This window comes from Equus przewalskii, chromosome 26, assembly GCF_037783145.1.
Source record: "Equus przewalskii isolate Varuska chromosome 26, EquPr2, whole genome shotgun sequence".
NCBI classification, from domain to species: domain Eukaryota; kingdom Metazoa; phylum Chordata; class Mammalia; order Perissodactyla; family Equidae; genus Equus; species Equus przewalskii.
In genome coordinates, this window is record NC_091856.1 from 5,715,604 (window position 1) to 5,729,738 (window position 14,135).

At 49.2% G+C, this 14,135-nt stretch overlaps 1 protein-coding gene across 3 annotated transcripts in view; it reads left to right on the forward strand.

Moving 5' to 3' along the window:
* COL15A1 (collagen type XV alpha 1 chain) overlaps positions 1-12,476 on the forward strand; it is a 102,188-nt gene extending 89,712 nt beyond the window's left edge. For all 3 annotated transcript variants that reach the window (XM_070595948.1, XM_070595946.1, XM_070595947.1), the window contains 7 exons: positions 2,596-2,660; positions 3,977-4,105; positions 4,251-4,310; positions 5,044-5,103; positions 8,776-8,961; positions 10,268-10,383; positions 11,384-12,476. In XM_070595948.1, coding sequence (XP_070452049.1) covers positions 2,596-2,660; positions 3,977-4,105; positions 4,251-4,310; positions 5,044-5,103; positions 8,776-8,961; positions 10,268-10,383; positions 11,384-11,597 — 830 coding nt within the window. In that variant the 3' untranslated portion in view covers positions 11,598-12,476. The remainder of the gene's footprint in view (positions 1-2,595; positions 2,661-3,976; positions 4,106-4,250; positions 4,311-5,043; positions 5,104-8,775; positions 8,962-10,267; positions 10,384-11,383) is intronic.
* The last annotated feature ends 1,659 nt before the right edge of the window (positions 12,477-14,135 follow it).

The following is a 14,135-nucleotide window of genomic DNA, read 5'->3' on the forward strand; positions in this document are numbered from 1 at the left end:
TCTCCCTAATGACTAATGATGTTGAGCATCTTTTCACATGTGGATGGAAACTTCTTGGCTGCTTTGTTGATGCCTGGCCTTATGGACTTGAGGATCAGCACTGAGTCTGGCTCTCTATGTAAAAATCTCTTCACTCTTTGGTGCCACAGTCCCTCAAATGAGAAATGGGTGAAATAGAAGAAAAATCTCCATTTATTGAATATTTACCAACTGCCAGGCACTCTACTAGTCACTTCACTGCATTATTTTATTGAATTCTCACAAAGCCCTTCAAGGAAAGTGTTAGTATCCCCATTTTACAGATGAGGCAAGTGAGACCCAGAGACGTTTAGGAACCTTTCCACAGTCGCACAACTAATAAGTGGCACCAACAGGATTAGGACCCAGATCAGTGTAGCTCCAAAGCCTGTATTCTTTCCGCTATGCCAGTGGTGGGATATAATAATAGCAGCAATAATAGCATGAATGCATCATTTCCTGTTGTTTGGGTTGGCATGAGCCAGATGTGGTGGAAGCACACCTGGGAGGAGACCTCCAGTGTCTGGGGCATCGGGAGAACTTTACACAGGAGGTGACGTTGGGGTTGGGGCTTTAACTTAGTCTTGGATCTTTTGGCTGCAAGTGACAGAAATGTCGCTCAAACTAGCTCAAGCAAAAGGGAAATTTCTTGGATGTGAAGCAGAGGATCAATTTGTGGGAGGGGCAGACCTGCAGCGGGACCTCAGCTTCAGCCAGAACCAGAGATTCATCCCCTGCGAGGATTCTCTGGCCGTCTCTCGTCTCCGCTTCTCTCTGTATGCTAGCTTCATGCTGCTTCGCCACAGACCACATCCTCTGCACGGCGGGAAGGAAGCTTACCAACAAGGTACAGCTCCCACTGTCAGCGAGAAATTCCGGCCTTCTTTCTCAGCGTTAGTTTGAAAAGTCTCGGGGTGGGGCAGGTGCTGGGGCAGGATTCTGATTGGCCTGTCCTGGGCCAGATGCCCAACCTTGGACCGGTCACCTGTGGCCGGGAGGTAGGGTCACATGAGAATATGGCAGCTCCTTTTGGAACCAAATGGCTGTCGAGGTGAAGGGGAGGATCCCAAGAGATGATGAGGGGCTGGTCCTGCAAAGAGAGAAGGTGCTGGATGGATTAAAACCAGAGGTGCCCACGTGGCCTTGAGGGATGAGTGGGAACTGCAGGAGGTGGAGGGACGTTCCAGGGCGAGTACAGGATGCAGGGAATCTGTTGCCCACGTAACCCTACGCTGGGGGCCCAGGACTCCTTGCTCCACTGAAAAGGATTGCCTCTCACATGATGTATGTAGCAGTTCATAGTGTACAAAACACTCTCATATCCATTATCCTATTCAATCTTCACAGCAACCCTGGGAGGGGGGTGAAATGGGTACCACTCTAAACTCATTTCACGGATGAAGACACTGAAGCTCAGAGAGGTTAAGAGGCTCGCTCAAGGTCACGGTGCTAGTAGGACACATGGCAAGAGTCCCAGTCTAAGTCCTCTGACCCTCTATGCCCTAGACATTCACCACCTACCTATGGGTTTTCAAGCCCTGTGCTGGAACTGCAAACTTGCTTGCATTGACCTGAAAATTTTCATATCCTAATTTTACTGGGACTTGGAAAAACCCTGAACTCTGCCAAGAGCTTTGCAGCTTTTGGAGGGACGGGGGATGGGAGAGGAAGGAGGAGAGCAAAGGAAAGGTGTAGTGATACTTCTTCGCGTTGGCCTTAGGGAGGGCCTTTCGTTGGGGATCTACGGACTCCTGGAGAACTCAAGGACGTGCCTCAGGGATCTCTCAATCCACTGACACTTTTTGTAGACGTGTGTGTGTGTGCACATGTGCACGTGCACACTGGGGAGAGGGCAGTAGCGTTGACCTGCTTTTTAAGCTAAACTCTTTAAGCTGTGACTCTTCAAAAGCTCAGAACCCTGGGTGAACGCCCTGCAATTTGCCAAGCACTTTCCTAGTTGTTATTTTACTCGGTTCTCAGTGAAGAAGAAAAGCCTGCTTACATTCACAGAGGAGGAAACCGGGATTCAGAGAGCTTGCTCTTTCCCCAGGATCACACAGCTGGAAACTGACGAACTGGGGACTTGAGTCCATGTCTCCAGGCCCCTGGGCCAGGCTCCTGTCCCTGCACTCCCTGCCCTCCTCCTGCAGCGGCCCCTTTACCTTCCGAGGCCCTTCCTAAGCCTGCTGGTGCTCACCTCTCTGCAGTGGTTACTTCACCTGGGCTCTTGGGTGAAAGAGGTTGTAGGATTCAGGACATTTTTGGATGCAATTGACAGAAAACTCAGCTCAAACTGGCTTATACGAACACTGAAGCAACACGAATTTATTCACTTGTAAAACTGGAGAGTCCTAGGCATGGCTTGATCCAAGGCCACAAGCAGGAATCCCAGCTCCTCCCCGAACCAGCCAATGTGACTGAGTCCTGCTGGGCCCAGAGCTCCCGAGACGTGGCCGCAAGGTGTGAGCTTTGCGGCACTGCACTGGGGTTGCGCCCGCCCCCCTCAGGGGACCGCTGACACCTGAGGCATGTGTCAGAGCGTGCTTTTTGTAACTTCCCTTTTCTGCTTTGTTTTAGCCGTGGCACTTCCAGGCCCGCCTGGCCCTCCAGGACAGCCAGGACTTCCCGGATCCAGAAACCTGGTCAGTATTACTGTCAATGTGTGTTCATCCTTCTGCTTTGGATGGGTTTCCTTAGAACTTCAGCTACAGTGTTTAGGGGCTGGCACATCTTTTCTGTTGGAGTTAGATCTCCATGACAATATAATTGGTCCAGTTCCACAAACAGAGAGTATTTATTATCTTTTTGGATGACTTATTAAGTAAAAAGATACAGAATACAAAATTATTTGTGATTCCTTAATTGACTAAACCGTAACAAGAACCAATCATCTTACATCATAAAACATAAGCCAAGGAGGGTGAAAAATAGCACCCCGGGCCGTGTGCTGTTCAGATCTACCCTGGGTGGTTCAGCCGTCTCCATTCTGCCGAAGGATGTCTCTTGTACGTTCATCACCCTGCAGATCGTTCGAACAGGGTGTAGCGTGCAGAGATTTTTATGACGCACAGAAAGAGGGACAGATGCCTCACGAGGATGTCAGGAGTCCTCGGAACGCTCCTTGGTCTTGGCTGGAAATCCGGCTGCCAAATGAAGAACCATGCAGTGGTTGATGAATTCTGATGGTTGGTGCCTTTGGGGAATTTGAAAGCCATGTTGATACACAAAGTCATTATCTTCAAGGCTAAGTGAAAATTAATTTTTTATAATTTTTCTCAGTTGAAATGAAAAATCAAAGCTCTCTTGGCTGGTATTTCTTTGAGACTTGATGCTTTTCGATAGACTTTTGCAGCTTTCATGTCTGCTCCTGGATAGGCCAAGATGGCTGTCTAATCTTTGGTGGTTTTCTAGACAGAAAAATTAAAGACCCTCACTTTCGTTGCGTATTTAATATTGGGACGACCCAGCTAGGCAAAAAGATTCAAGACCCCAGTAGACTTGCTCATTTGCTTGTATTTCTCATTCCAAATGAAAGCAAATGTGAAACTCTTTCAGAAGCAGCGTGAGAGAACCCATTTAACAATGTCACTGCCACCGAGCTGCTCACAAAAACGGCAGTGGCACAACTTACCGGTGATTTTGCCAAATCCAACACCCAACAGAGCAAACTCTGTTTACGGGTTTGAAATGGCCTTGAACTCGCAGAATATTATCGTCTTTGTTTTAATTCATTTATTATAATTTAGATTTGTGTTTCAAGATAATTCATGCTTTTGTTCCGTCAAAGAGAATGGCTTTGGGCATTAATGAAATGGTATATCTCTGTATGGCACAGTGAGCCTTTTCATCGACTATGAAGGCATGGCTCGTATTTGACTTTACAAAGAGACCAGTTTTTCAAATGGTGCCACTTCTCTAAGGATGCCTGCAGTATTTGGAATTTACAATTGTCTGGCAGGTTACAGCATTTAGCAGCATGGATGACATGCTGCAGAACGCGCATTTGGTGATAGAAGGGACATTCATCTACCTGAAGGACAGCGCTGAGTTTTTCATTCGTGTCAGAGATGGTTGGAAAAAATTACAGGTAATTTTTAAACTTCCTTTAAGAAACTGCCTCCAGATGCCCTCTAAAAATAACACTCTGCTCCTGTAAATGCCATTTTTCTGTTGAAACTAGGCAAACAGTTTCTAGCTGATGTCTCATTTTCAATGTACTTTTTTCCTTAAAGCTGGGAGAACTGATCCCCATTCCAGCCGACAGCCTTCCGCCCCCTGCGCTTTCCAGCAACGTGAGTGGTTTCCCTGCCTTGCTTCTCGCTCCTTCGTCAGCATGTCCTGAGTCCCCTTGGTATCCAGCACCCAGCTCCCCAGTCTCTGGACAGCCAGCTCTGCAGAGTTCAGTATCCGGTGGGAGCCCAGAAATTACCAAGTGCCAACAGAACGTTCTCACAACAGAGTAGAGGGCGAACTGGACCCCAAGGCTGGAGACATAGTGTTCCCATGTTGTAGCTGAGTTCTCTTGGGCAAGGGGCGTCCTCTTTTTTGGCCTCAGTTTATTCATCTGTGAAATCCTTGGTCGGCATAAGCCATCTCGAAGAACCCTTTAATTTTTGACACTCTAGGAGTTCTTTGCCTGAGAAGAACATTGATAACTTACAATGTCCATTTTTTAACCCTATGGCAACCCCTTGAGGCTGGTACTGTCATCCCCATTTTGCAGATGAGGAAACTGAGGCTCTGGAGAGATGACTCGTTCTATTAAGTGAATGAGTTGGCTATAAAACAAGGGTCTTCTGCTTCCTTGCTTCAGTGCCCTTTCTAAAAGACTTGAGAATATCCCCTCCCTTTCTGAGGATCACGTTTTCATTTGAGCATGAAACTCTTCAATTAAGAGTGGCCCAAGGACGAGGGCAAACTATTTAAAGTAGCTTCTCAAGAAACCTGTGCTTGCAGCTCCCTGTGCCCTGAAGAACAGCTGGAATGCGTGTTCAGAACTGTTTGTTTTCCTCTTTTACCCAACAGCCGCATCAGCCTCAGGTTCCACTGACGTCTGTTTCCAGTGTCACTTATGAGAGGCCTGCAGTAAGTACAGTTCAGGCATTTATTCTGCAAAGGCTGATGTGTGTCTACGGCGTGCCGGGCCCCGTGCTTGTACACAGTTCCTACCCTCAAGATGCATGCAGACTAGCAAAAAAGCAGGCAGAAAGTAGACAGTTCCAATACAGCGTGCCAAGTTTAGGAGAGACAGACAGCGGATGCTGGGGTGTGAGGAATGTCAAGGACATCTGCCTTCTAGGGGAGGTGACCCTTAAACTAAGACCTAAAGGACAGTGGAGAGCCGGTGTGAGCCAGGAGGGAGGAAGAGAGTAGGAATTCCAGGCAGAGGGAGCATGGAACAGAGGTGTGGGGAGGCAAGGGGAAGTGCTGCCCAGGTCTGTAGTTGCAGGTATTGTAGTCTGGCTGAAGGAGACGTGTTGAAGGCAGAGAAGGGAGAAGTGTAGTCTGCAGAGGTCGAAGCCTAGTCATCAAGGGCCTATAAGCTAAGCTGAGAACCTAGACCTTTTCCACTGGGCAGTGGGGAGTAATGAAGGGTCTTAAGCAAGAAAAGGATGTATAAGATTGGCATTTCGGAAATTGCTTTGGTTACAGTGCACAAATGGATGGGGGGGGACAGGACCAGGGGCCCAAAGACTGGTTAGGTGGCTCCCGTACTGCGTGACCTAGGATTATACAGCAGTGAACATGTAGAGACCGGCAGATGCGAGAGAGTTAAGGAGGCAGGGGTGACAGCTTTGGTCGTTGATTGCATGTGGGGCAGTGAGGGTGAGGGAGATAGGAAGGATGCTCAGGTTTCTGCCGGGGTGGTCGAGTGGTGATGGTTTCCTTTGCAGAGATCGTTCTGTTGCTGGGATTAGAAACTCTCCCTCTGTTCCTTCGCTAGCTTAAGTGAAGATCTTGTTCAAATAATTGCAGGAAGCTCATGGAACTCAATTGCAGAAAGTACAACAGGACCTGTGGACTCTGTCCTCCCCTCCACCCCGACCCCGTCACCCAGACATAGGTTACATCTACAGAGCTTGCACACGCCTTTGGGTGGCCATGGCACGCATCCTGGCCCCGGCCTTATGGGGCCTTCCAGCTGCAGAGCCCAATAACCGCCTGACTCAGTTCAGAGTCTCGGGAGAGAGAGTCTATGTGGGTCGGCTTGGGACAGCTGCCCGCTCCCAACCAAATCAAAAGTGGCCAAGAGAATGAGATGCAATGGCCTAAGGCCACTCTTTTTAGCAAGTGTTGTAGGGGCACTTTCAAGAACAAGGCATGGGCTTGGCAGACACCAGAAACACATTTCCTGTAGGGCTGCCATTCACCAAGCAGGAACTCACTTGGGGCGGAGTGAGTCAGAGGTGCCTGTGGGGCATCTGAGTGGAGACTGCCAGGAGAGAGTGGGATATGGAGGCGTGAAGCCTCGCAGTGGGTCTGGTCTTGGGATCTAGACTTAGGAGTCTACAGCAGAGCTGTGGCAATTGTGCTGGGTGGTCAGGTTCCCTAAAGAGAATCTGCACGTGAGAGGAGATTGGACCGTGAGAAGCAAAAACAAAAGGGAACTGAAGGAAGAAATATGAGAAGAAAACTGAGAGGCCAGAGCCAGAGAGGAAGAATGAAGGTCAAGCAAGGTGGAAGCCAGCAGGGTCAAATGCGGCCACGAGGTCCACTGAAAGAACTAGAAGGTGTCCTTCAAATTTAGAATGTAGAGACAGGCATTCCTATAGTGTAGGGGGCCGCCAACCAGCCTCTAGTTGTCGAGGAGTGGGTGGGAGGTAAGGAAAAAGAAGCAAGTGTAGGTAACTCTTCAAAAAGTTTAGCTATGAAGGGGAGACATGAGGGCAGTAGCTAAAGGATTTTTACAATAGTATTTCATAGATTCTAAAGTAATATATATTCATTGTAGAAAATTTGGACAATGAATAAAAAGAATGGAGAAGAAAATAGTAAATCTCCTCTAATTTCACCAAAACCACAGCCATCCACAAAATAACCATTTTAACATTTGGTTGTTGAAAAGTTATCGTCTTTATAAAAATGATACTTATTCATTCTAAAAATGTTCCAGCAGTGAGAGACATACAACCACGAATGTGCGAACGCTCTTGAGCCCACCCTTGAGAAAGGGCCATCATTCCAGCCGTTTCTCTATCTCCTTAAAGGAGAGGTGGGCATGGTGGACCTGCAGGCAGGGCAGCCGTGCCCTCCCGCTGCGCCTTTCCCAGGCGTCCCCTGCTGTCGGGGAAGCTGCGTTCCATCAAGGCTCCTTGTGACGGCCCTTGGGTGGGGCCCTCGGAAGCACACTGGTTGGAGGGTGATGAGACCTTAGGGCCTCTCCCCTTGGGTACTGCAGTCTGTAGATACGATGCAGAGCAGTATAGCCAGGCGGCAAGGGCATCAGAGGGCCAGGGTTGTCTGTGGGGCTCAAAGTCTGGTGGCTTGGAAGTGGTCGTGATGAGTGAGCAGTGTGCTGACGCCCCAGGCCCTCGCTAAGGGCTGGGAATGTAGGTGCATATAGTGCTGCTGCTGGGGGGGCCACAGGGGAAGCCTCGTCTCAGTGGGTGGGGGGGTGCTGGACCTCTGTCTAGCACAGTGATAAAGGCAGAGCCAGGGATGAATAAAAAAGGAACTGGGGGAGGTAGCAGGCTTGGAGTCTGTCCTCTTCAGAATGGGAAGGAAAGGGGTGGTGAAATGGAGAAAAATGTGCAGAGAAGTGCACGGACTGCACCGGGCAGTCTGGACATTGTGGTTCACGGCCAGCTGTGGCCCACTGGCTGGAGATATACACAGACTTTGTTTGGACATGAAGGCCGTGCGGAAATGGGGAGAGAAGCACGACCACCTCCTGCCCACCACGTGGGGCTCCTTTCATGTCCTGTGGTTCAAAATGCTCTCTTTTCTGGAGACTCCGGCCCAGGTCCTGCACCAGCCCTGCCAGCCCCACGCTGACGAGATAAAAGTTCTGCTGAGATGAGGCTGAGGAGGAGGGCCACTGCTCCTTGATCCGACGTGTGTTCCAGAGGGTGCAGCAGACGGGGCCGGGAGAGGAGGCTGTAGGGAGGGCTGAGTTTGGGGAGGGAAAGTGTGGGAGAAAACAGACTAGACAACGGCTTTGATTTGGGCTGCTGACCAGGGTGGCAGAATTACGGCAGGACCCCTAGTTTCCCGGAGGGTCTCTCCCAGCAGTCTGAGTACTAAACATCACCACCTTTTGCTTCTATGCCTGTTCCCTCTGGGCCCTCGCCATCAGCCCAGGCCCCTTTGGGAGGTGGAAGAAAAGGCAGCTGGCAGATAGCTGGGCATAGCTCTGGGGTCCGGGGCCAAAGCCAGCTAAAACTGTACTGGAAACGGAACTGGGGGCAGACCCAGAAGTCTCCAACAGATGAGCTGCCTGCAGGCTGCATTCAGATCTCTGTAATGCTTTATTTGGTCCAGTGTTTTGTTTTGTTTTCTCCTGTGTGGAGGAAATTTCTACCACTCTGCTCGGAGAGCGGAAACAGGCTGCTTTGGGAATTCTGAGCTCTCCTTCCTTGGAGATGGGCAGGCAGGGACTGGCACTCCAGCAGCAGGTAGAGGTTGAACAGGGTGTCGTCTAGTGTGCTTCCGTCCCAAGGAGTCTGGGGTCTTGTTGGGAGCGTGAGATGGTTGTGGGGTTGGACTTACTTTTACCTCCTTAGCTGCTCTGTCTTTTCTCTCATTTGCTTTTTCCAGCTGCACTTGGTTGCTCTGAACACGCCATTTTCTGGGGACCTTCGAGCTGATTTCCAGTGCTTCCAGCAGGCCAGGGCTGCGGGCCTGTTGTCCACCTACCGAGCGTTCTTATCCTCCCATTTGCAAGATCTCTCCACAGTCGTGAGAAAAGCGGAGAGATACAGCCTTCCGATAGTGAACCTCAAGGTACCAATAAATATTGTTCCCAGTGCTTCCGCATACATTGATCTCCACAGGGACTGTAGGCAGGTGCCATGTCCTGACATCATTAGAAGTGTGCTGGTGCGAGACCCAGCCTGGCCCTGATTCGCTGTGTGACTTTGGGTGGGTCACTTTCCCTCTCTGTGGCCCAGTTCCCTTGTATTTACCATAGCCCTTCCTGCTCGGATGGCTTATGACTCTTAGAGCAGACAAGAGGAGCCATAATAACCTCTTTCATTTACATAGCTTTTTAATTTGTTTACAAAGCACTTTACATCCATTATCTTAAAAAATACTTTCAATAGAAAAGGGAGTTATTTTTGTCTCAGTTTGTCAGATGAGGAAACTGAGGCCCACAGGGAGAAAGCACTTTGCTCGAAGTCACTACAAACTAGAATTAGTTTCCTTGACTCCCGCGTTGGGGCTCTTGGTTCCACCCCAGGATGCCTTCTACAGGGCATGGACTGAGTGGCACCAGAGAACAGCTGGTGAGCTCTGGTCCCAGAGCAGACCACCTGGCTCTGCACCCTGGTTTGCTGCTCTCTGCGCATCTGAGCTGCCAACGGCTGGCAGACGTTTTGCTGCCCTCGTTTACCTGCAAGGCAGGGTCTCATAGGATTCCTCAGTTATGCCAGGTCCCTACAGAGGGACAGTGCTGTTACTGCTCACATGCATCCTGGGTTCTGACCTCTAGCTGGCTCTCAAAGGTACTGTGAGACCCTTTGGTCTCTGTGAGGCCAGCACTCGAATTTGGAGCCTTGAGGCTAGCAAGTTCCATCCTGACCCCACACCCAGCATTTCCATCTCCTCTCCCAAGGTTCTCTTCCACCACATTCACCCACTCAAATTATTTGTATTCTTAGAATACAGATAACTGAAAGAAACTGGGCTCCTTCAGGGAAAGGAGTAAGAGATTCATTTCCATATCGCCCACAATGTAGTTTGGCACAAGGCCTGGCACAAATTTAAAGCTCGGTATATATGTATAAAATTTTAAAAATAACAATAATAAAATAAAGACCTAAAACACACTTTTGATGAGGAGGAAGCTTTATACACATGTAATAAGAGAAATTACCTCAAGAAATAAGACATGAAACCACACGGGTTCAAGCATGGGTTATAAATCAACCGCAGACATCTCCTGAGTCCCCACTCCGTCCAGGCTCTGGGATCAGGACCGGGGGCTTCGGTGTGAGGTTGCCTTTGGGCTTTGAAGAATGAATAAATAGCTGGTCCGTTTGCAGGCCGATGCTGTAATGATTCTAACATGGCATTTTTGTCTCCACAGGGCCAAGTGCTTTTTAATAATTGGGACTCAGTTTTTTCTGGCCATGGAGGTCAGTTCAATACCCATGTTCCGATATATTCCTTTGATGGCCGAGACGTAATGACAGATCCTTCTTGGTAAGTCGGGGTGGAAGCCCTCGAAGTGTATGGCACGAGGGACGGTTTTAGGAGACATTCTAACGGTGGATTGCTTTTATCAGCTGCCCCCCTGGGATGCTGCCAGCATAAAGCCTCAGTGAGGCAGCCGAGGGCCATGGAGAGACCCCTGGCCTTGGAGCCAGGAGACCTGAGTCCAGTACCTTAATTTGGGCCCTTGGGCAGGGCGCTCCCACTCTCTGAGCTTCAGCTGCCTCACCTGTCACATGGGAAAGATAATTGTATCTATACCATAGAATTGCTGTGAGCATCAAATGATAAATATGAGAACATCTAGCATGCAGTAGGCACTTAGTAAGTGATAAGTGATGCTATTCTTGGTGATCCTTTAACCCTATGCTGTGAGCTGCAGTCTAATTCTTTGAAAACTATATATGCTCCTCAGAATGGAAGAACTCAGCAAACTTTCCTCAGTGTCCACTCGGTGGCAGGCCTGGCAAGCACAGTAATAAACCTATGCAGCCCCTACTCTTATAAGCTCACGGTTTACAGGGGAAGACAGACACAGGCTAGCTGTTATTCTAGACAGAATATTGTCATTGTAAAATGGAGAAACATATAAGATGCTAGGAGCACAGAGGAAATATTCATCGTTACTTGGGGGTGAGAATCAAGAAGGCTTTCTTTGCGAGGAGGCATTTAATGGACGTTGAAGGATGGGAAGGAATCGCTGGTCTGAAAATGAAAGAGAGGCCACTCCAGATTAAGGGGCCTCGGGGGCAAAGGTTCAGATTCAGGAAAGCGGGGAGGATGATGTGAGAACACGTGCAAGCTGAGTGTGGTTGAATATAGCACGTTCAGCTGGTTGGAAAGAGCCAAGAGGATGGAGAGTTGCTGTGGGTCAGACCGTGGAGGGTTCGGGAGTTTGACTGGATTCGCTAGACTTATGCCGATTTGCTCACTGAGATACGCCGCAAAGAAGTGTCCTTCCCAAAAGTAATGTCGCAAAATTCCCTTTTAGGCCCCAGAAGGCCGTTTGGCACGGCTCCAGCCCCCGTGGCGTGCGTCTTGTGGATAAGTACTGTGAAGCCTGGCGAACCGCCGACACGGCGGTCACGGGGCTGGCCTCCCCGCTGAGCACGGGGAAGATCCTGGACCAGAAAACGTACAGCTGCGCTAATAGGCTCATCGTTCTGTGTATCGAAAACAGTTTCATGACAGACGCTAGGAAGTAATGACCTTCCGACGATTCCTAAAGAGTTTCCCAATTTTTCTGACGTGAAAAGTTGACACTGAAATCTAAAATGTTTAAATGTTGTAAATATTAGTTTTTTATTACACATTCGTCACAACAGCAACCAAAGGAAACATACCTCAGTACACTCAAAACTGAAGACGTAAAGGACTCAGATAAAGGATAAAATCTGATCCATATATTGGTGCTAGATTCTGCAGGAAACCCCGGGCAGTGTGAACACATCCCACACAGTTCAGAGCGATTTGGAAACAAAGGCCTTGGCATTCCACCCACTGCATCCTTCAGAAAGTAACTTCCTCCTTTTAACCATCGTTGTTGAGTGTAAGACATCCTTCATGTTTTCACGCAAAGTCTCGGTTTAGAAACGTTCCCCCTTGCTAAGTTATGTGCAGACTGCTTTATTCTTTGATACACATCTATCATTTGCAACTGCTGTTCATGCAGAGAAACAGAACTGCTCAAATGATCCTATTTGTATTTTCTGATACTACCAGACTTTGATGTTTTTTTTTCCTAAACTATTATTGCCATCATGCTTTAGGAGTTTTATATTTTTACACAATCATATTTTAGTATGGCATCTGTTTATATAACTTTGACTTGCTGGAAAAGTTTAAACTCCAAATTATCTGAAACTAGAAAAGAAGTAGCACATAATTCCCACCTGTCCCTTGGCGACCCTTCCCGCCGCCCCCACCCCGGATTTTGTGACTTCCATTTGGCAACTCTTGAATTATCACTGCGATTGGACAAGCAGGTTCATGAGCACGAATTTTCTGAGACACATATATCTTCAGGCTGTATACTTTGATTTTTTTTTTCCGTGTAAGTGAACATAAAAACATCTTTTCCAGGAGCTTTCTTCTGTCTGACTTTTTCCCCCTAGTTCCTTTGTCCTCCACCGCTGATGTGGAAGTGGCCCTGGGGCGGGTTTGCTGACCCTGTCACCGCTACTTGTATAGCCCGCAGGAGATGATCAGAGAACAGGAAGATTTTCCCATCATGCTCATCTGCTCCTGCCTGTTGTCTCCCACTTGGTGGGGGCAGCCTGGGGAGGGCAGAAGAACCCAGAGTGGGAGACAGGATGAACTCTGACAGTCTCAGTGCATGATTTTGGACAAGTCTGCCTTTTTCTCTCGGGGAGGTTGGGATAAAATAAGCCTAATATCAGCTGCCAGTTACTAACATCACTATATGTCCTATTTACCTTTCCCCATAACCTGCAAGGTAGGTATTTTTATCTCCACTTGACAAATGAACAACAAAAAAAGTTGAGGCTCAGGAAGTCACTTGTTCCAGGTCACACGGCTGGGTAGTGTGGGGCTGGTTTCAGACCCAGGGTCAGTCTCGCTGCAATGCCCAGAATCTTTTCAAGGAACCACTGCGTGAAGCTGCCTATCTGCTCCCTGCCAGCTCCTCGTGTGTGACTCTCTGGCTCTTGGCTTGACCCTCCAGGAGAAACAGAATCACCAGGCAAGGGGCATGCTGGGATACTTCCTCCCATTCAGCTGGCCGGGCCCAGAAACTTGGCAAGTGAGTCCACCCTGAGAGTCCCTGAGGTAGGAAGGAAATTGAGGAGAAAAAAAAGCAGGCAGCCAGAAGCTCCACTTAGGGGCTTCCTAAATGGAAGAGCAGAGAGAATCTTTCTAATGAGTCGTGGAATGAAGACCGTTATAGGGCGGAAAGCCCCAGAGGTGGATTGTTGAGAGCCAGCCCACCCACTGAGTGACTGGGGGAGGGGCTGCCTGGCATGGACCGGAACTGAGGGAAGGGGTTCCCCCTTCTCTGGTCCTGAGGTCGTGAAGTGAAGCTGCTGTCCATTTTAGTCAGAGCCTACCACGGCTCTGGTCACAGAAGGGGCAGGTAGAGGGGGTGGTTCAGGGAGAGACCCCTTTGCTCCCTGCAGGCGGGGTGTTGAGGTTCACGCCCAGGCTTCTCAGTCCTCTTTGTGCAGCGGAGGAGGCCATAACCAACCGGCTCTCCCAGAAGGGGCCCTGAGTCAGCCACAGCCCGTTCAGACTAAGAGTGACAGTGAAACCTTGGGCCTGGCATTCAAGACCTTTCACTGAACATCGGCTTTCCTGTCACTTGCCAAGGTCACCAGCCTGATGTCCTCATGGTTACTTAAGTGAGCCACCCAGGCCCCTCTGCCAGGCTGTCGTCCATGTCCTGCCCCATCTTGGGAAAGCCTTAACCACTCTAGGTCCACCCGCGCCCTCTTGCCAACAGCCAATGCTGACTCTGCTTCCTCTGGGATATCCCCCGTTCCCCTGAACCTGCCTACTTTTTTGTCATGCTTCCTCCTCTGAACATCTGGTGTGTTTAACACCTGGATCTTGTCACACAGTTGGAACATGATGCCGGAAAGGTCTCCAGGCCTCCATTGCACCCCTCTTTGGAAGTCCTGAATGTACCTTAAGGCTGTAACAATGACTAATGGTGTCAGGGAACATTAATAAGTGAGGGAAGATATTCCACATGTGGTTAATCCTTACAGTGTTAGAGGTCTTTAGGT